Source organism: Babylonia areolata, chromosome 4, assembly GCF_041734735.1.
Source record: "Babylonia areolata isolate BAREFJ2019XMU chromosome 4, ASM4173473v1, whole genome shotgun sequence".
NCBI classification, from domain to species: domain Eukaryota; kingdom Metazoa; phylum Mollusca; class Gastropoda; order Neogastropoda; family Buccinidae; genus Babylonia; species Babylonia areolata.
Genome location: NC_134879.1, coordinates 58,381,785 through 58,404,655, shown reverse-complemented (window position 1 = coordinate 58,404,655; position 22,871 = coordinate 58,381,785). Strand labels below are relative to the sequence as shown.

The 22,871-nt window shown below is 46.3% G+C and overlaps 1 protein-coding gene across 2 annotated transcripts; it reads left to right on the top strand.

The window, feature by feature from the left end:
- The first annotated feature begins 14,790 nt into the window (after positions 1-14,790).
- On the top strand, positions 14,791-21,241 carry LOC143281778 (uncharacterized). 2 transcript variants are annotated; one of them, XM_076587067.1, is made up of 5 exons: positions 14,791-14,898; positions 16,180-16,286; positions 18,430-18,600; positions 19,714-19,760; positions 21,092-21,241. In XM_076587067.1, the coding sequence occupies exons 1-5, from the start codon at positions 14,891-14,893 to the stop codon at positions 21,146-21,148; spliced, it is 390 nt and encodes a 129-aa protein (XP_076443182.1). In that variant the 5' UTR covers positions 14,791-14,890; the 3' UTR covers positions 21,149-21,241. The 2 variants fall into 2 exon arrangements, with proteins under 2 accessions (XP_076443182.1, XP_076443183.1); XM_076587068.1 differs by lacking the exon at positions 14,791-14,898 and adding an exon at positions 15,516-15,688.
- The last annotated feature ends 1,630 nt before the right edge of the window (positions 21,242-22,871 follow it).

Genomic DNA, 22,871 nt, shown 5'->3' with positions numbered 1-22,871 from the left:
CCACACCTACCCCTTCCTCCAACACCTACCCCTTCCCCACACTACCCCTTCCCCCACACCTACCCCACACCTACCCCACACCTACCCCTGCCCCCAGCACCCTACCCCTTCCCCCACACCTACCCTTTCCCCCACACCTACCCCTGCCCCCACACCTCCCCCTGCCCCCCACACCTACCCCTTCCCTCACACCTACCCCACACCTACCCACACCTACCCCTACCCCCACACCTACCCCTACCCCACAACCTACCCCTTTCCCCAACACCTACCCTTTCCCCAACACCTACCGCCGCTACCCCAACCTACCCCTCCCCACACCTACCCCTCCCCCACACCTACCCCTTCCCCACACCTACCCCTTCCCCAACCCTACCCTTTCCCCCACACCTACCCCTACCCCCACACCTACCCCCACACCTACCCCTTCCCCCACACCTACCCCTTCCCCAACACCTACCCCCACACCTACCCCTACCCCCACACGTACCCCCACACCTACCCCTTCCCCCACACCTACCCCTTCCCCCACACCTACCCCACACCTACCCCTTCCCCCACACCTACCCCTTCCCCCACACCTACCCCACACCTACCCCTTCCCCCACCCCTACCCCTTCCCCCACACCTACCCCACACCTACCCCTTCCCCCACCCCTACCCCTTCCCCCACACCTACCCCACACCTACCCCTTCCCCCACACCTACTCCACCCCTACCCCTTCCCCCAAACCTACCCCACACCTACCCCTGCCCCCACACCTGCCCCCACACCTACCCCTTCCTCCACACCTACCCCACACCTACCCCTTCCTCCACACCTGCCCCCACACCTACCCCTTCCCCCACACCTACCCCACACCTACCCCTGCCCCCACACCTACCCCTGCCCCCACACCTACCCCTGCCCCCACACCTACCCCACACCTACCCCTTCCCCCACACCTACCCCTGCCCCCACACCTACCCCACACCTACCCCTGCCCCCACACCTACCCCACACCTACCCCTACCCCACACCTACCCCTTCCCCCACACCTACCCCTGCCCCCACACCTACCCCACACCTACCCCTGTCCCCACACCTACCCCACACCTACCCCTGCCCCCACACCTACCCCTGCCCCCACACCTACCCCACACCTACCCCTGCCCCCACACCTACCCCTGCCCCCACACCTACCCCACACCTACCCCGTCCCCCACACCTACCCCTGCCCCCACACCTACCCCACACCTACCCCTGCCCCCCACCCGTAATCCCCTAATCCTCACCCGGCCCACAGTGGTCTTCCCACCCGCCTTCAGTTGTCTTGAAGCGTTCCGGATTCTCACCTTACTTGCCGGCTGACAAGGAAACAAACAACGACCCCTTCCTTCAACCCTGTCCCTAATCTACCCGTCCACCCGACCCACTTTCCTCTACCCGCCTGCTATCATTGGTGTGCTGCATCCGGTTCGATCTTTTCCCATTCGGTTTCGCTTCTCGCTCACACCACTGCGTGTGAAGGGGTCTGGGGTTTCTTTGGTGTCGTTCTGTTTTGACGGGAAGGGCGAGACGAAGTTCCCATCGAACTTTGTTTCCATATATCTGGGGGGGGGGGGGGGTCTGAGGGAGGGAGGGGGTGATCAAGGAATGATGTCAGTGGGTGGACACGGCGAAAGACCGGCTGACTCATTTGGGTTCAATCCTATTATCTGGGCGTAAAAGCACCCAGTGTTTTGTTGTTGTTTTTGTTGTTGTTGTTTTGAAGCGCGAAATTTCATCATATCCAAAGAATGTTGAGACTCTGTGTGTGTGTGTGTGTGTGTGTGTGTGTGTGTGTGTGTGTGTGTGTGTGTGTGTGTGTGTCGGTGTCTGTGTGTGTGTCGGTGTGTGTGTGTGTGTGTGGTAAACTTTAACAAATACCACCACACCCAGCCTTGTCCCTCCCCCATCCCCACCACCATCTTCCTTCCCCCCCCCCCCCTACCACCCTCCACCACCACACCCCGGCCGCGACACTTACCTGTCCCATCCATTCACCCGATTGCAACATACATACGTAAGCGACACGTCACACACACACACACACACACACACACACACACACACACACACACACACACACACACACACACACACACACGACAACGAACGAACGAACGAAAGAAAGAATGAACTTGTCCACATTTAAATCAGTGACATAGCCTGACCATATTTCAAACACGATATCAGTCATTCACCTCTCCTCTGTCTGTGTGCGTGCTTAGGTGTGTGCGTGTGTGTCTGTCTGTGTATGGAGTGGCAGAGACACAGGGACGTGCAGAGAGAGAGGCATATAGATAGAGAGACAGAGACAGACAGACAGAGACAAAGGGGTGGGAGAGAGACAGATCTCATGTGTTAAAAAAAGGTGAAGACTTGTGACAGGAGGTGGAGTGTTGAATCAGTGATTGTGGGAAATCCCCACAGCAGGTGCTTTCGTTATTTTGAGATATTAGTGTCTATGATCAGTGATTGTGGGAAATCCCCACAGCAGGTGCTTTCGTTACTTTGAGATATTAGTGTCTATGATCAGTGATTGTGGGAAATCCCCACAGCAGGTGCTTTCGTTACTTTGAGATATTAGTGTCTATGATCAGTGATTGTGGGAAATCCCCACAGCAGGTGCTTTCGTTACTTTGAGATATTAGTGTCTATGATCAGTGATTGTGGGAAATCCCCACAGCAGGTCCTTTCGTTACTTTGAGATATTAGTGTCTATGATCAGTGATTGTGGGAAATCCCCACAGCAGGTGCTTTCGTCACTTTGAGATATTAGTGTCTATGATCAGTGATTGTGGGAAATCCCCACAGCAGGTGCTTTCGTTATTTTGAGATATTAGTGTCTATGATCAGTGATTGTGGGAAATCCCGACAGGCGGTGCTTTCGTTATTTTGAGATATTAGTGTCTATGATCAGTGATTGTGGGAAATCCCCACAGCAGGTGCTTTCGTTATTTTGAGATATTAGTGTCTATGATCAGTGATTGTGGGAAATCCCGACAGGCGGTGCTTTCGTTATTTTGAGATATTAGTGTCTATGATCAGTGATTGTGGGAAATCCCCACAGGCGGTGCTTTCGTTATTTTGAGATATTAGTGTCTATGATCAGTGATTGTGGGAAATCCCCACAGGCGGTGCTTTCGTTATTTTGAGATATTAGTGTCTATGATCAGTGATTGTGGGAAATCCCCACAGCAGGTGCTTTCGTTATTTTGAGATATTAGTGTCTATGATCAGTGATTGTGGGAAATCCCGACAGGCGGTGCTTTCGTTATTTTGAGATATTAGTGTCTATGATCAGTGATTGTGGGAAATCCCCACAGGCGGTGCTTTCGTTATTTTGAGATATTAGTGTCTATGATCAGTGATTGTGGGAAATCCCCACAGGCGGTGCTTTCGTTATTTTGAGATATTAGTGTCTATGATCAGTGATTGTGGGAAATCCCCACAGCAGGTGCTTTCGTTATTTTGAGATATTAGTGTCTATGATCAGTGATTGTGGGAAATCCCGACAGGCGGTGCTTTCGTTATTTTGAGATATTAGTGTCTATGATCAGTGATTGTGGGAAATCCCCACAGGCGGTGCTTTCGTTCCATACGTCACTCACGTCTCTTTTTTATCATGATTGAAATGTACACCAACACACTTCATTTCATCAATGCGCATATTTTTGCACGGCGTCAGATCCCGTGCACTGGGACAGAGCGAGTCAGCATTACGTCGTGCTGACTTCAAGGCCCACGTATGATGGACTGACACTGATCCACAGGACACAAAGGACGTGTCGCTCTTCCACTTCCACAGGACACAAAGGACGTGTCGCTCTTCCACTTCCACAGGACACAAAGGACGTGTCGCTCTTCCACTTCCACAGGACACAAAGGACGTGTCGCTCTTCCACTTCCACAGGACACAAAGGACGTGTCGCTCTTCCACTTCCACAGGACACAAAGGACGTGTCGCTCTTCCACTTCCACAGGACACAAAGGACGTGTCGCTCTTCCACTTCCACAGGACACAAAGGACGTGTCGCTCTTCCACTTCCACAGGACACAAAGGACGTGTCGCTCTTCCACTTCCACAGGACACAAAGGGAGTGTCGCTCTTCCACTTCCACAGGACACAAAGGGAGTGTCGCTCTTCCACTTCCACAGGACACAAAGGGAGTGTCGCTCTTCCACTTCCACAGGACACAAAGGGAGTGTCGCTCTTCCACTTCCACAGGACACAAAGGACGTGTCGCTCTTCCACTTCCACAGGACACAAAGGGAGTGTCGCTCTTCCACTTCCACAGGACACAAAGGGAGTGTCGCTCTTCCACTTCCACAGGACACAAAGGGAGTGTCGCTCTCCACTTCCACAGGACACAAAGGGAGTGTCGCTCTTCCACTTCCACAGGACACAAAGGGAGTGTCGCTCTCCACTTCCACAGGACACAAAGGGAGTGTCGCTCTTCCACTTCCACAGGACACAAAGGGAGTGTCGCTCTTCCACTTCCACAGGACACAAAGGGAGTGTCGCTCTTCCACTTCCACAGGACACAAAGGACGTGTCGCTCTTCCACTTCCACAGGACACAAAGGGAGTGTCGCTCTTCCACTTCCACAGGACACAAAGGGAGTGTCGCTCTTCCACTTCCACAGGACACAAAGGGAGTGTCGCTCTCCACTTCCACAGGACACAAAGGGAGTGTCGCTCTTCCACTTCCACAGGACACAAAGGGAGTGTCGCTCTCCACTTCCACAGGACACAAAGGGAGTGTCGCTCTTCCACTTCCACAGGACACAAAGGGAGTGTCGCTCTTCCACTTCCACAGGACACAAAGGGAGTGTCGCTCTTCCACTTCCACAGGACACAAAGGGAGTGTCGCTCTTCCACTTCCACAGGACACAAAGGGAGTGTCGCCCTTCCACTTCCACAGGACACAAAGGGAGCGTCGCTCTTCCACTTCCACAGGACACAAAGGGAGTGTCGCTCTTCCACTTCCACAGGACACAAAGGGAGTGTCGCTCTTCCACTTCCACAGGACACAAAGGGAGTGTCGCCCTTCCACTTCCACAGGACACAAAGGAGGTGTCGCTCTTCCACTTCCACAGGACACAAAGGACGTGTCGCTCTTCCACTTCCACAGGACACAAAGGGAGTGTCGCTCTTCCACTTCCACAGGACACAAAGGGAGTGTCGCTCTTCCACTTCCACAGGACACAAAGGGAGTGTCGCTCTTCCACTTCCACAGGACACAAAGGGAGTGTCGCTCTTCCACTTCCACAGGACACAAAGGGAGTGTCGCTCTTCCACTGACTTCCACAGGACACAAAGGGAGTGTCGCCCTTCCACTTCCGCAGGCACACAAGCCTTGTGGCTATGTGTACTGCGTTCTCTTCAAGAACTTTTTTTTTTTTTTTTTTTTTTTTGTCCTCGTTTCGCTTCACTGCGACACTCCCAGCTGGTCTATTCTTCGTGACTTGGCCATGGCTGGGTGTATAATTATGACGATGTTTTCTTTTCTGTCGATCCTTCGCTGAGTAATGGCTTTAAATAACGGGAAGTCCCGAAAAATATTGACCTGTGTAACTGAAAATAAATCAACCAAAAATTTACTATGAAAAAATATATAAAGAAGTGAGAAACGCTGTACAAGGGACACAACTCATAGACATGTGAGTTCGTTCACCTTTCAGTTCTTTCCCTTATACCGCTTCGGATCAAGTCGGGGCTTGGGAGCAAAAGCCGTGAAAAATCACACACACACACACACACACACACACACACACACACAGGGAGGGGGACACAACAATAGCAACACACGCATTCGCACATTGCGTCACTGACAACACAACACCTGGCACTTGACCTTCAAGGTCACTTCAAGCTGAACTTTGGCCCCTGTGTAGAATGAAGTTTGTATTTATGTGTTTTGAATCAGTGTTCTGTTTGAAAGGTGTGAGCATGATCAGACTGTGTTGTTCTGTGGATGTATTGCACTTGTATGCTCTTTTATATGTCACCATTTTTCCACAAAATGTGTCAACAGCTTTTCCGGGATTTTGTGAAAAGAAAAAAAAAAATTAATTAATTAATTAATTAATTAATTAATTAATTTTTCAATAATAATAATAATAAAGAGACAATTTGGAACCTTTGAACCTTTGTATCTTGTGTTTTGTTATTTGTGGAGGTTTTGTCATGATGTGATACATACATCAGGTGTTATACCACATCACGTTTTGTCATGATGTGATACATACATCAGGTGTTATACCACATCACGTTTTGTCATGATGTGATACATACATCAGGTGTTATACCACATCACGTTTTGTCATGATGTGATACATACATCAGGTGTTATACCACATCACGTTTTGTCATGATGTGATACATACATCAGGTGTTATACCACATCACGTTTTGTCATGATGTGATACATACATCAGGTGTTATACCACATCACGTTTTGTCATGATGTGATACATACATCAGGTGTTATACCACATCACGTTTTGTCATGATGTGATACATACATCAGGTGTTATACCACATCACGTTTTGTCATGATGTGATACATACATCAGGTGTTATACCACATCACGTTTTGTCATGATGTGATACATACATCAGGTGTTATACCACATCACGTTTTGTCATGATGTGATACATACATCAGGTGTTATACCACATCACGTTTTGTCACGATGTGATACATACATAAGGTGTTATACCACATCACGTTTTGTCATGATGTGATACATACATCAGGTGTTATACCACATCACGTTTTGTCATGATGTGATACATACATCAGGTGTTATACCACATCACGTTTTGTCATGATGTTGTACATACATGAGGTGTTACGCCACATCACGTTTTGTCATGATGTTGTACATAAATCAGGTGTTATACCACATCACGTTTTGTCATGATGTGATACATACATCAGGTGTTATACCACATCACGTTTTATGATGTCATACATTCATCAGGTGTTATACCACATCACGTTTTGTCATGTCATACATACATCAGGTGTTATACCACATCACGTTTTGTCACGATGTGATACATACATGAGGTGTTATACCACATCACGTTTTGTCACGATGTGATACATACATCAGGTGTTATACCACATCACGTTTTGTCATGATGTTGTACATACATCAGGTGTTATACCACATCACGTTTTGTCATGTCATACATACATCAGGTGTTATACCACATCACGTTTTGTCACGATGTGATACATACATCAGGTATTATACCACATCACGTTTTGTCATGATGTGATACATACATCAGGTGATATACCACATCACGTTTTGTCACGATGTGATACATACATCAGGTGTTATACCACATCACGTTTTGTCATGATGTGATACATACATCAGGTGTTATACCACATCACGTTTTGTCATGCCATACATTCATCAGGTGTTATACCACATCACGTTTTCTCATGATGTGACACATTCATCAGGTGTTATACCACATCATGTTTTGTCATTATGTGATACATACATCAGGTGTTATAATACATCACGTTTTGTCATTATGTGATACATACAGTTTCAGTTTCAGTTTCAGTAGCTCAAGGAGGTGTCACTGCATTCGGACAAATCCATATACGCTACACCACATCTGCCAAAAAATATATATATATAAATAAATTAATTAATTAAATAAAAATAAAATAAAAATAAAATATACATACATCAGGTGTTATACCACATCAGTTTTATCATGATGTACATACATCGAGTGTTATACCATATCACGTTTTGTCATTTTGTCAGACATACATCAGCTGTTATTTCACACCATGTATTGTTATTCTACCATAGTTATATACATCAGGAGTTATTTCACACCATATTTCTTTGTTTTGTCATAGGTGTATACATCAGCTGTTATTTCACACAATGTTTTGTTGTTCTGTCATAGTTATATGCATCATGATGTGCTATCTATATACACCGGGTGTTATCTATATACATCAGGTGTTATCTATATACATGTGTTATCAATACACATCAGATGTTACTATACACATCGGGTGTTATCTATATACATCAGGTGATATCTATATACATCGGGTGTTATGTATATACATCAGGTGATATCTATATACATCAGGTGTTTTCTATATACATCGGGTTTTTATCTATATACATCAGGTGTTGATTCACACGTTTTGTCATTCTGTCCTACACACATCTCTACCTGTCGGGGTCATTACAAGCCAGTCTCACATTGGCCTTGGGGTTAATCTGGGCCAGCCAGATTTTTTTCTTTTATCCTGGGGCAAACAGCAACGGACCTACGAATAGGCTGCTGCACCGGTACACATTTTACCCCCTCACAAAACTGAAAATACAGATGACGTCTCAAGGTTTCTGACTGACCCCAAACCATACCAACAACTTTCACGTTGTGCCGGCGGGTTCCAAGCCTTGGAAGAACCAGGACTGACCGGGCAGAGTTCAGTCCCCCTTCTTGCCGCCATGGTGTGTGCTTTATCTCCCCTGGCGAGCTGGGAAGGGTCCAGCTGACATTGCCCGCGCAGTGGACAGATTCTGTTTCGTCACTCGGCAAGACCGCTACGGGTCTTGACCACTACGGGTTTCTCCTTACTCGTTTTCATGATACATGTTGTCGTCGTCAGTGGAAACTGCAGCACAAGGAACGCTTCATCGTCCTAAATAAGTGAAATTAATGTGTGGTGTAAAACACGAAGACAATGCATGAGAATTACAGTGATTCAGTATTTATCCATAATAGACATGAAATGTCCAAATGTTAACTCAAAGTAAACCATGTGTACAATATTCATGGTCAATCACATGCAATAATCACAAAGAATATGCATGAAACATCATGTGATATTAAGAATACACATCTAATAACAGGCCACTCAACATGTCAAATTTAGGTGTCACCTTGTGCACATGTGTACGCTTGCAAAAATGTTGGGAGTCTCGTCATTAATCATAGTTGTTTAGAAGCTGGAAAGAAGCTGCATTAAGTTCAGGTTGCTTTGAATTTCGGAACACAGATGCGTTTGCCTGTCGTTTGAAGGTCAAGGCTGAGAATGATTTGCAAGAATGTGACTGTTGTGGCTTGATGCACACAAGATACACGACACACACAAAATACACGACACACAAGATACACACAAGATACACGACACAAGATACACGATACAAGATACACGACACACACAAGATACACGACACACACAAGATACACGACACAAGATACACGACACACACAAGATACACGACACGAGAAACACGATACACACAAGATACACGATACAGGATACACGACACAAGATACACGATACAAGATACATGATACACGACACAAGATACACGACACACACAAGATACACGACACAAGATACACGATACAAGATACACGACACACACAAGATACACGACACAAGATACACGATACAAGATACATGATACAAGATACACGACACACACAAGATACACGACACAAGATACACGATACAAGATACTCGATACACAAGATACACGACGCACACAAGATACACGATACAAGATACTCGATACACAAGATACACGACGCACACAAGATACACGACAGACACAAGATGCACGACAAACAAGATACACGACGCACAAGATGCACGACGCACACAAGATGCACGACACAAGATACACGATACACACAATATACACGATACACACAAGATGGTTGGTGTGGTGAAAGGTTTGGCTGTGAGTGCCTTTATTTTGATGGTTGATGTGGTGAAAGTTTTGGCTGTTATGTGAGTGTCTGTATTTTGATGGTTGATGTGGTGAAAGGTTTGGCTGTGAGTGCCTGTATTATGATGGTTGATGTGGTGAAAGGTTTGGCTGTGAGTGTATTATGATGGTTGATGTGGTGAAAGGTTTGGCTGTGAGTGTCTGTATCAAGATGGTTGATGTGGTGAAAGGTTTGGCTGTGAGTGTATTATGATGGTTGATGTGGTGAAAGGTTTGGCTGTGAGTGTCTGTATCAAGATGGTTGATGTGGTGAAAGGTTTGGCTGTGAGTGTCTGTATCAAGATGGTTGATGTGGTGAAAGGTTTGGCTGTGAGTGTCTGTATCAAGATGGTTGATGTGGTGAAAGGTTTGGCTGTGAGTGTCTGTATTATGATGGTTGATGTGGTGAAAGGTTTGGCTGTGAGTGTATCATGATGGTTGATGTGGTGAAAGGTTTGGCTGTGAGTGTCTGTATTTTGATGGTTGATGTGGTGAAAGGTTTGGCTGTGAGTGTCTGTATTTTGATGGTTGATGTGGTGAAAGGTTTGGCTGTGAGTGTCTGTATCAAGATGGTTGATGTGGTGAAAGGTTTGGCTGTGAGTGTCTGTATCAAGATGGTTGATGTGGTGAAAGGTTTGGCTGTGAGTGGCTGTATTTTGATGGTTGATGTGGTGAAAGGTTTGGCTGTGAGTGTCTGTATTTTGATGGTTGATGTGGTGAAAGGTTTGGCTGTGAGTGTCTATATTTTGATGGTTGATGTGGTGAAAGGTTTGGCTGTGTGCACACCAAAAAAAAAACACACATTAATATTGACACAAATGATAGTTTCTGAAACATTCTGATTTACAAAAGTAATAATGAAATAAAATTAAAAGCCCTGGGGCGTTTTTAGCTGGTTGTCTTCTATCGAAGGCACCGTGGCAGAATAGGTCAGGCGTTGGATTTGTGATCCAGTGTTCAGCAGTGGCCAGGGTTCGGGGCCCCGTTTCGGCATGGTGTTGTGTCCTTGGGGAAGGCACTTTACTCTGGTTTTTCCACTCCATCCCACCTTCCTAATGATGCCTGACAGTGGACACAGAGGGTATGAAGTCACTGACACAGTGGGTATGAAGTCACTGACACAGTGGGTATGAAGGGTATGAAGTCACTGACACAGTGGGTATGAAGTCACTGACACAGTGGGTATGAAGTCACTGACACAGTGGGTATGAAGGGTATGAAGTCACTGACACAGTGGGTATGAAGGGTATGAAGTCACTGACACAGTGGGTATGAAGTCACTGACACAGTCGGTATGAAGTTGACACAGTGGGTATGAAGTCACTGACACAGTGTGTATAAAGTCACTGACACAGAGGGTATGAAGTCGCTGACACAGTGGGCATGAAGTCGCTGACACAGTCGGTATGAAGTTGACACAGTGGGTATGAAGTCACTGACACAGTGGGTATGAAGTTGACACAGTGGGTATGAAGTCACTGACACAGTGGGTATGAAGGGTATAAAGTCACTGACACAGTGGGTATGAAGTTGACACAGTGGGTATGAAGTCACTGACACAGTGGGTATGAAGTCACTGACACAGTGGGTATGAAGTCACTGACACAGTGGGTATGAAGTTGACACAGTGGGTATGAAGTCACTGATACAGTGGGTATGAAGTCACTGACACAGTGGGTATGAAGTCACTGACACAGTGGGTATGAAGTTGACACAGTGGGTATGAAGTCACTGACACAGTGGGTATGAAGTTGACACAGTGGGTATGAAGTCACTGATACAGTGGGTATGAAGTCACTGACACAGTGGGTATGAAGTCACTGACACAGTGGGTATGAAGTTGACACAGTGGGTATGAAGTCACTGACACAGTGGGTATGAAGTCACTGACACAGTGGGTATGAAGTTGACACAGTGGGTATGAAGTCACTGACACAGTGGGTATGAAGTCACTGATACAGTGGGTATGAAGTCACTGACACAGTGGGTATGAAGTTGACACAGTGGGTATGAAGTCACTGACACAGTGGGTATGAAGTCACTGACACAGTGGGTATGAAGTCACTGACACAGTGGGTATGAAGTTGACACAGTGGGTATGAAGTCACTGACACAGTGGGTATGAAGTCACTGATACAGTGGGTATGAAGTCACTGACACAGTGGGTATGAAGTCACTGATACAGTGGGTATGAAGTCACTGACACAGTGGGTATGAAGTCACTGACACAGTGGGTATGAAGTCACTGACACAGTGGGTATGAAGTCACTGACACAGTGGGTATGAAGTCATCGACACAGTGGGTATGAAGGGTATGAAGTCACTGACACAGTGGGTATGAAGTCACTGACACAGTCGGCATGAAGTCACTGACACAGTGGGTATGAAGTTGACACAGTGGGTATGAAGTCACTGACACAGTGGGTATGAAGTCACTGACACAGTCGGTATGAAGTTGACACAGTGGGTATGAAGTCACTGACACAGTGGGTATGAAGTTGACACAGTGGGTATGACGTCACTGCCTGGATGACACAGTGGGTATGACGTCACTGCCTGGATGACACAGTGGGTATGACGTCACTGCCTGGCTGACACAGTGGGTATGACGTCACTGCCTGGCTGACACAGTGGGTATGACGTCACTGCCTGATGGCCGAAAAAAGCTGCGGGAGCTTTAACCCTTGTTTTTAACCCTACGCCTTCTGTCGTACCCAGTCGCGGCAGACGGGTGATGGAATCGCTGGCAGCAGTGGCTGTGGCCTTGACCCCCGACCTCTGGCATGGGGAACAGTATCAGAAGGACAAACAGGGCCTGGTGCAGCAGCCTTTTTGTATCCCTGTGAGGTTTTACCCCGGCGTCCAATCTGATTTGAACCGAAAAATTGTGAATCCTGGTGTCTATGCAGACATGCCGGGGATGACCCTCAAGGGGCTTAACTTCAACAACTCAGAACTAACACGCCCTCCCCCCCTCCCTGCTTCCTGGTTGAATTTTACCGCCCCCTTATCCCCTTGTATTTGATATTGGGGTCATTAATGGCTGGCATGACATCATTGATACCACACACACACACACACACACACACACACACACACACACACACACACCGGGGCGGGGTGTGGGGGTGGGGGGAGTCAGTTTGGCCCGTTAGCATCAATGCAAGCTATCAAAGTATGTACACCTCCCCCGGCTTCATTGAAAGTCGTCATGGAAAAGAGAGGTTTGAGCATGGGTCAGTAAAGTCTTGCCCCAACCAACCCCCTTCCTTCCTCAACAGCCTGGACACCCCTTAAAAAGGGGGTACTTTCCACCCAGAGCGGTGAGTGGTGGGGTACTTTCCACCTCGAGCGGGGAGTGGTGGGGTACTTTCCACCTCGAATGGAGAGTGGTGGGGTACTTTCCACCTACAGCGGGGAGTGGTGGGGTACTTTCCACCTAGAGCGGGGAGTGGTGGGGTACTTTCCACCTCGAATGGAGAGTGGTGGGGTACTTTCCACCTAGAGCGGGGAGTGGTGGGGTACTTTCCACCTAGAGCGGGGAGTGGTGCAGTGGGGTACTTTCCACCTACAGCGGGGAGTGGTGGGGTACTTTCCACCTAGAGCGGGGAGTGGTGGGGTACTTTCCACCTAGAGCGGGGAGTGGTGGGGTACTTTCCACCTAGAGTGGGGAGTGGTGGGGTACTCTCCACCTACAGCAGGGAATGGTGGGGTCGGGTCCATCTTGACTAGCCACAAGTGACCCCCGGCCGGGGGTCATGGGAGGATGGCCCAGAATGGTGCCCGCCCGCCGGGCTGGACACCCAGCAGTGGGGGAGGGGAGGTAGTTTGAGGCTGTCACCGCTGTACATGATAAGAGTGAGGGTCTCTCCGGTATCTCCTCTCTGCCGTCCAGCTGACACACACTCCACCTGCCCTGCCCCCACCCCCCATCCCCTCCCCTCCTACCCACTCCCCGGTCTATAAATACCTGGCCTTTTGGTAGCTGCACACACATACTCACGTACATACTGACCACGGGAACAGGTAGGTAAATCTGTCTCTCAGGTTCTGCATCCTGCTACCTGGCCACACCAACGAAGTTTCCTTTTCTTAACTGACGTCGGCAGATCTCATGGTTCAGTGTGCTGCTTGGTGTTTTGGCGCACTTGTTTACTGATGACATGATCAACCTGATGTTTAGTATCTTCCGTTGATTTCAAGCACCTCATTTCTATGGCTTGAACGTTTCTTTGGAAATCAGTCCTGACGGTCCACACTGAGGAAGATGGAGTGTACTATTGTACGTTCTGCAATTTTAAAAATTTGTAACGATCAGTTGAGGGAAAGTTTCTTATTCTGAAATATTTCTTCATATTCATGTTGATTTTTAGCAGATCCATTTTACTACAGGAATGCTTTGCTTTTGGTACAGGACCTGTCATTTCACAATTCATGACGATAAATTCTTAGAAGTGTTCGTAACTTTGAAATAGTGTTTTCTGTACTGTATAAGCCTGACATGTGCATTGATGTGTGGTAGAACTGTATGAAGACAACATTGTGTGTTGCATTGTGTTCTGACAGACTACCGTTGCCTTGACAACATGAAGGTCCTCATTGTTCTCGCTCTGGCTGCCGTGGCTTCTGCGTATGTAACTTGTCTGTCTGTCTGGCACACACACACACACACACACACACACACACACACACACACACACACATGACTGTGTTCACGGATGTACAAGCGCTTGGGTTTGTATGCTTGCTCTTGCGTAGTGTGTGCCGCGAGCTGCAGGATTGAAAGATATGATGACTTGGTGTGAAGGGATGGGGTGGGAGGGAGGTGAGGCGTGGGGGGGTGGGGGCAAGTCGGGGGACAGAACACAGGAATCAGAGATGTCGAGGAGTTACCCAGATCTTATGTTATGCACATGAATGTCTTGGAAGGGAGGGGGGAGAGGAAGGCGCGTAGGGTAGTTTTAACGACCCGGTAGTCTGACTGTAGTGATGTTCAGGGTTTCTCCTCGGAAGTCCAGCTGTCGCCAAGGAAGTCGTCGTGTGCACTGTGAGGCTGTCGAGGCACAGAGGACCGGAGTGTCTGATGTGCAGGTGCTTTTTAAAGGGTCACTAAGTGGTTTGACTTTATGGCTTATATCAACAGATTTTTGGTTGTCTAATTTTTACAGCAAATGAACGTGTATGTTGTGAAAATAATAATATTCATATGTGATTTTTAAGTAGTCATGATGACCGCTGTTTTGAAAAAAGTTCTGACATCACTTTCGCTTTTGGCTGACTTGCAAAACAAATGGACACAAATTCTTTAAATAAAAAAAGTACTGTGCAAGGGGTTTCCATGAGAAAAGAAAACACAACTGTGTGGGGGTGGATTCTGGTTTAGTTACAAATGATTTCAAATTAGGGTTTACGGAAGAAGAGTTAAAACAAACAGCTGAAACGTCAACAACACAAACAGAGCAAAGTTGTGAGTGCCGATGTGGAAACTTTGCCAACACTGTCGTGCCCGAAGAAGGCACATGTTGCAGAGACAGTGATTTGACTGGCAGCTGTTGAAAACGATGAATGTGATGGGCCTGCAGTTTGAATCAAAGCACACTCGTCGTTAGTCAGCTGCTCTACACCGAACAATCATGGAAGTTGGCTTTGAACACAGTTAATGTGACGTCACAATTGACTTCTTTCTGTTTCCTTTCTGGAGAGCCAAGTCCATGAATTATGGCGGCGTACAGTGTTGCGCCATGCTGAAAGTTCCAGTCAATAATTATACTGGCATTAATGTGCTGATGTGTTCAGATTGGTTGAGCATGATGCCGTTTCACCGCCTGTCCCCGTCAATGGAGAGGGGGTGGGGAAGAGGGGTGTAGGAGACAACGTGGAGGTGGGCTGGAGGGGTTGGAAGGGGGGAGGGGGAGGGTTCTTCTTCTGCAGTTTGTTGCTGTTGTTGTTCTTCTTCTTCTTCCGCTTCTGCTGTTTGTTCTTCTTCTTCTTCCTCTTCTTCTTCTTATCATTATTGTTAATAGTAGTGGTGATTGTATTCGTCGTCGTTGTGGTCGTGGTGGTGTTATTGTTTATCAATGAGTGTGTGAGCCTATGCCTGTTGTTGTTCTTCTTTGTATTATCCTAACCATTATCATTATTGTTGTTAGTTGTGATGGTGGTCGTCATTGATGTTATTTATTCAAGTTAATGAGTGTGTGTCGGCCTACACCTATACCTGTGTGTCGTTGTTCCTCCTCTTCTTCTTCTTCCTCCTCTTACTATTATTATTTTCATCATCATCAGCAGCACTGGTGATGGTGGTGGTGTCATTGGTGTTGTTATAAATTAACGTGTGATGTGTGTGTGTGTGTATGTGTGTGTGTGTTGCAGTCAGCTGGCAGACCTGGACCAGGTGTTCCCTGCACTGGACACTGATGGGGATCACTTTCTGACCCTGCAGGAGATGAGTGCCTACTTCAAGCAGGCTGACCGCGATGGTAGGCCCTCAATCCTCCCCGCCCCTCCCCCCCCCCCCCCCCCCCCCAACCTGTCACACACACACACACATACACACACACATACACACGCACTCACACAGCTGACCTGTTTCTGTATAATGCAGCGCCAGCCCATCACTCATAGGATTTCTCAGTTCTGAACTTTATTGTGAACTTACTCCAGACACTCTTGGGGATCATCCGGTGATTGTGAAATAAACTTATTGTGTCCCCCCGAGTCAGGTCTTCGTTCACACAGATACATACACACACACAAAGAAACAGTTGAAACCAAAATACATTGTAACCTTTACCAAAAATAGCAATGCATGTTTGTTGCTTGACCAGTACATATATATACATAGATCGATATATTTATCTTTCCCTCGCGTTTCTTCCCGAGTTGGCTTTGTCACTGATTTAGGCACAGTTAATAATTAGCAGTTGAACGATCCTCGGAGAATCATGTTTCCAGACTGGATACCACCATTCAGAATGGAAAAGTTGGCCTTGATGCCTTTCCAAAACCTTTCCGCAATAGTGACGGTGCCGTAGAATGAGGCGGTCACTATCCCAGTTCTATGTGCCCCAAGAAATGATTATGACTCCAGCCACCCAGTCACAATCGCGCGTTATCACTAATGTTGTTGCTTCCCTTTAGTTAAAATTTGTTACCCATGACGCGTTTTTAAGGGCGCGTGATTTCCACGCTGACCTGTAACACAATGATGTAGCGCGTGATTTCCACGCTGACCTGTAACACAATGATGTAGCGGGTGATTTCCACGCTGACCTGAAACACAATGATGTAGCGCGTGATTTTCCACGCTGACCTGTAACACAATGATGTAGCGCGTGATTTCCACGCTGACCTGTAACACAATGATGTAGCGCGTGATTTCCACGCTGACCTGAAACACAATGATGTAGCGCGTGATTTACACGCTGACCTGTAACACAATGATGTAGCGGGTGATTTCCACGCTGACCTGTAACACAATGATGTAGTGCGTGTGAATTCATATCCACTGTGTCCAGGGCTCGGCACAGGAAGGCAGTGAATTCATATCCACTGTGTCCAGGGCTGGGCATAGGAAGGCAGTGAATTCATATCCACTGTGTCCAGGGCTCGGCATAGGAAGACAATGAATTCATATCCAATGTGTCCAGGGCTCGGCATAGGAATCCACTGTGTCCAGGGCTGGGCATAGGAAGGCAGTGACTTCATATCTACTGTGTCCAGGGCTCGGCATTGGAAGGCAGTGAATTCATATCAGCTGTGTCCAGGGCTGGGCATAGGAAGACAATAAATTCATATCCAATGTGTCCAGGGCCCGGCATAGGAATCCACTGTGTCCAGGGCTGGGCATAGGAAGGCAGTGAATTCATATCCAATGTGTCCAGGGCTCGGCATTGGAAGGCAGTGAATTCATATCCACTGTGTCCAGGGCTGGGCATTTGAAGGCAGTGAATTCATATCCACTGTGTCCAGGGCTCGGCATAGGAAGCCAATGAATTCATATCCAATGTGTCCAGGGCTCGGCATAGGAATCCACTGTGTCCAGGGTTGGGCATAGGAGGGCAGTGAATTCATATCCACTGTGTCCAGGGCTCGGCATGGGAAGGCAGTGAATTCATATCCACTGTGTCCAGGGCTTGGCATAGGAAGGCAGTGAATTCATAGCTACTGTGTCCAGGGCTGGGCATAGGAAGGCAGTGAATTCATATCCACTGTGTCCAGTGCTGGGCATTGGAAGGCAGTGAATTCATATCCACTGTGTTCAGGGCTCGGCACATAAAGGCAGTGAATTCATGTCCACTGTGTCTGGGGCTTGGCCCAAAATTCTCCTTCCACGGTTTTTAACTTCCCTAAGTCAGGTACCCACTCACACCTGGATGAAGTGAAAAATCAGAACAAACTGCCTTTCCCGGGGACGAAACAGCATGAAGCCCAAACGGGGCCTCGAACCCTGATCACTGGTGATCACTAGATTAGAAATCCGACACGTTCCCGATTCTGCCACAGTGCTTAACGGTAGCCCTGAATCTAAGATACAAAAATAGGAACTGGATTACCAGTGTAGGGATCGGTCTGCAGGATATAGGTCTCTCTCTTGAAACTGAATCTGGTTCTGCCCGGCAGGTAACAGCAAGGTGACGTTCGAGGAGTACGCACATGACATTCCGCCCAACCAGCGCCACACGCCCGAGGTGCAGGGCCCCTTCAACTACTACGACAAGGTGGACGGCAACGTGGATGGCTTCCTGCTGCCCAGTGACGTCAGCATCATCTTCAACAAACTGGATAGCAACAGTGAGTCACTGAATGAAGATCAGGTTGTCAGTGAAGGAATGTCACCTGACTGAAATCAGAATGAAGATCAGTTCGTCAGGGAAGGGCTGTCACCTGAGATCAGAATGAAGATGTGTGTGTCAGGGAAGGGCTGTCACCTGACCGATCAGAATGAAGATGTGTGTGTCAGCAGTTATGATTCTTCTTCTTCATCATCAGTCACGTCATATTTTTGTTTTGAGGATCGTGTGTGTGGGGTTTTTGTTTGTTTGGGTTTATAGCGGGGAGGGGAGAGGGTGGGAGGGGGGATTCCCCCATCTGCAATTCTAGACAGCAGTCTGCCATTCACAGCTACACCCAGGCACGCTATGCCAGTCCAGGCACCAGCAGTGTGTGCGGAACCAGCACTGTTGGGTTGTCACACGTCAGAGGAGACCCTGCACCGCTGCTGTCACTTCAGTGGGCTGGGTCAGGGTGACCCGACAGTGACGATCGTGTACTGTTCTGTCATTCAGTGTGCTGACACTGCTCAGCACAAAACTTTTCACCCCGCCATATAGGCAGCCATACTCCGTTTTCAGGGGTGTGCATACTGGGTATGTTATTGTTTCCATAACCCACCAAATGTGGACATGGATTACAGGATCTTTAACATGCGTATTTGATCTTCTGCTTGTGTATACATACAAATGGGGTTCGGACACTACCAGGTCTGCACATCTGTTGACCTGGGAGATTGGAAAAATCTACATTTTTTTACCCAGCAGTGGCCATCTGGTATCCTTTCACACACGTTTCCCTCATCGCCTGTCCCCCATCCTCACTGCCTCACCGACAACGCTGGACCTTCAAGTTCAGTGTACTGATATTTTCCAAATGGCAAGATGATGAATAGAGCTTGTCCCTCTTCCTGCATAAAGTTTTGATCAATTGCAATATCGTAATATGTTGCACTGTGTGTACTTGCTGTTTCATGTTATATATATATATTCATGTTTATCCAAGCAAGCTGATGCAAATGCTGTTTGTTTACCCTTTCATTGTGACTATGAGTATGACCAAAATAATAAATCATCTCTATCCCTGTCTGTATCCCCATCCTAAGCTGACTTCCATACACCTTTTCTTTTGCAGACGATTCCAAACTGTCCAAACATGAGTTCCTGACTGGGTTCCAAGAGGTAAGACTTTTTTTCTTTTTCTTTTTCTCTTTCACAAGTTTATTCCTTTTTCATCTGGTTGTTGTCAGGGTTTGTTTTTTTCCTGTTATCAGATGTTTTGATAGGAACTTGCAAGGTACGTTGTACGTTCTCAAAGTACACCTCTTCAAATTAAGATGCATAAAGAGGTAGCTGATTAAAACACAAAAAACATTCAGTGGGTTGGATCTCCTTGGACTTTCTGACACCTTCCCTTTCAGCCTTCCTTTACAAACTTTGTAACCAAAAGGCAAAAATCTCTGTTCCGATTTAGTCTGAAAGCACATCTGTAAACATCTGCATTCGTAGCTGTGCATGTGTGTGTGTGCGTGTGCGCGCGCGCGCATGATACATTCCATTTGTCTTGCTTGTAAGACATTATAGTGTCCTGTGCTGTTGTTTCCTCTGTGTTGATGTTAACTGTCAACACTGTGGGCCCCTGTACTGGAGAGGCAGATCACATTCTAAATACCTATCATTATCATTATTGTACAATGTCAAGTATCATTTAGGTTAAAACTGGTGGTCAGTGGTTTTCTATCAACACACAGCAGCAATCCACTTCCGTTTGTGTTCTGGGCAGTATGATGTGAGTTAATTAGTGTGGACGGGCTACAAGCGTTGTGTCATCAGCTGACTTGCTCTATTATGCACCACTTCTTCTGCAATTACTGCATGTGTATGTCTGTGGTTATGGATGGTCCACTTGAAGTTAGCATTTAAGTATTACTGTGATTATTGTAGGTGTATGGCTGTAACTATCTGTATCATGTGTGTAGTTTACTTTAGCATAAAAGCATTTTATGCCTTTCATTTACATGTATCAAATGTCTGTGATTCTCATATATTGTGTAAATATTCTATGTACACATTTCTGTTATTGGAAATGAAAAAGTTGTCTGTATTTTACACCATTTGATTTATATCCGCCATGTTGCTGTTAGCATTCACACTGAGATCAATGCTCTGAATGGTCTGTATTGTGCACCATTTGATTTATATCCGCCATGTTGCTGTTAGCATTCAGGCTGAGATCAATGCTCTGAATGGTCTGTATTGTGCACCATTTGATTTATATCCGCCATGTTGCTGTTAGCATTCACACTGAGATCAATGCTCTGAATGGTCTGTATTCTGCACCATTTGATTTATATCCACCAGGTTGGCGTTGGCATTCAGGCTGAGATCAATGCTCTGAATGGTCTGTATGCTGCACCATTTGATTTATATCCGCCATGTTGCTGTTAGCATTCAGGCTGAGATCAATGCTCTGAATGGTCTGTATTGTGCACCATTTGATTTATATCCACCAGGTTGGCGTTGCCATTCAGGCTGAGATCGACGCCCTGAAGACCCCCGTGGGAAAGTAAGCGGTGTCCCCATCCAGGAGTCAGCAGCAGCTGGCACTGTGCCACTGACCTTGTCACTGCAGTGAATGTGGTGGGCGTTGCTTTCCTCATGAGAACATGAACAATACAACTCAACTGGTGTTCTGTGGTTTTCTGTGTGTGTGTGTGTGTGTGTGTGTGTCTGTGTGTGTGTGTGTGTGTGTGTGTGTGTGTGTGTGATTGACTGAAAGGATCATGATGAAGGTGTGATCAGAATATTGACTGACTGAAGGAAAACATTAAAAAGATTAAAAGGTAAAAGGTCCCATACCCTTTCATGGCCATAGTGTAAGTGAATTCATCTCTCTCTCTCTCTCATATATATATATATATATCCTTAAATTCCCATACAACTCACATATCCTCCTGAACAAAAAAGCTTCCTGAATCTGCTGATGACAACACAGCAACAAAGCAGCACATAGACAAGGAAACCTCAATGGGTAATTAATGTTGATGCAAACCAGGCAATGAAGGAAAAACCTCAATGGGTAATTAATGTTGATGCAAACCAGGCAATGAAGGAAAAACCTCAATGGGTAATTAATGTTGATGCAAACCAGGCAATGAAGGAAAAACCTCAATGGGTAATTAATGTTGATGCAAACCAGGCAATGAAGGAAAAACCGCAATGGGTAATTAATGTTGATGCAAACCAGGCAATGAAGGAAAAACCTCAATGGGTAATTAATGTTGATGCAAACCAGGCAATGAAGGAAAAACCTCAATGGGTAATTAATGTTGATGCAAACCAGGCAATGAAGGAAAAACCTCAATGGGTAATTAATGTTGATGCAAACCAGGCAATGAAGGAAAAACCTCAATGGGTAATTAATGTTGATGCAAACCAGGCAATGAAGGAAAAACCTCAATGGGTAATTAATGTTGATGCAAACCAGGCAATGAAGGAAAAACCTCAATGGGTAATTAATGTTGATGCAAACCAGGCAATGAAGGAAAAACCTCAATGGGTAATTAATGTTGATGCAAACCAGGCAATGAAGGAAAAACCTCAATGGGTAATTAATGTTGATGCAAACCAGGCAATGAAGGAAAAACCTCAATGGGTAATTAATGTTGATGCAAACCAGGCAATGAAGGAAAAACCTCAATGGGTAATTAATGTTGATGCAAACCAGGCAATGAAGGAAAAACCTCAATGGGTAATTAATGTTGATGCAAACCAGGCAATGAAGGAAAAACCTCAATGGGTAATTAATGTTGATGCAAACCAGGCAATGAAGGAAAAACCTCAATGGGTAATTAATGTTGATGCAAACCAGGCAATGAAGGAAAAACCTCAATGGGTAATTAATGTTGATGCAAACCAGGCAATGAAGGAAAAACCTCAATGGGTAATTAATGTTGATGCAAACCAGGCAATGAAGGAAAAACCTCAATGGGTAATTAATGTTGATGCAAACCAGGCAATGAAGGAAAAACCGCAATGGGTAATTAATGTTGATGCAAACCAGGCAATGAAGGAAAAACCTCAATGGGTAATTAATGTTGATGCAAACCAGGCAATGAAGGAAAAACCTCAATGGGTAATTAATGTTGATGCAAACCAGGCAATGAAGGAAAAACCTCAATGGGTAATTAATGTTGATGCAAACCAGGCAATGAAGGAAAAACCGCAATGGGTAATTAATGTTGATGCAAACCAGGCAATGAAGGAAAAACCTCAATGGGTAATTAATGTTGA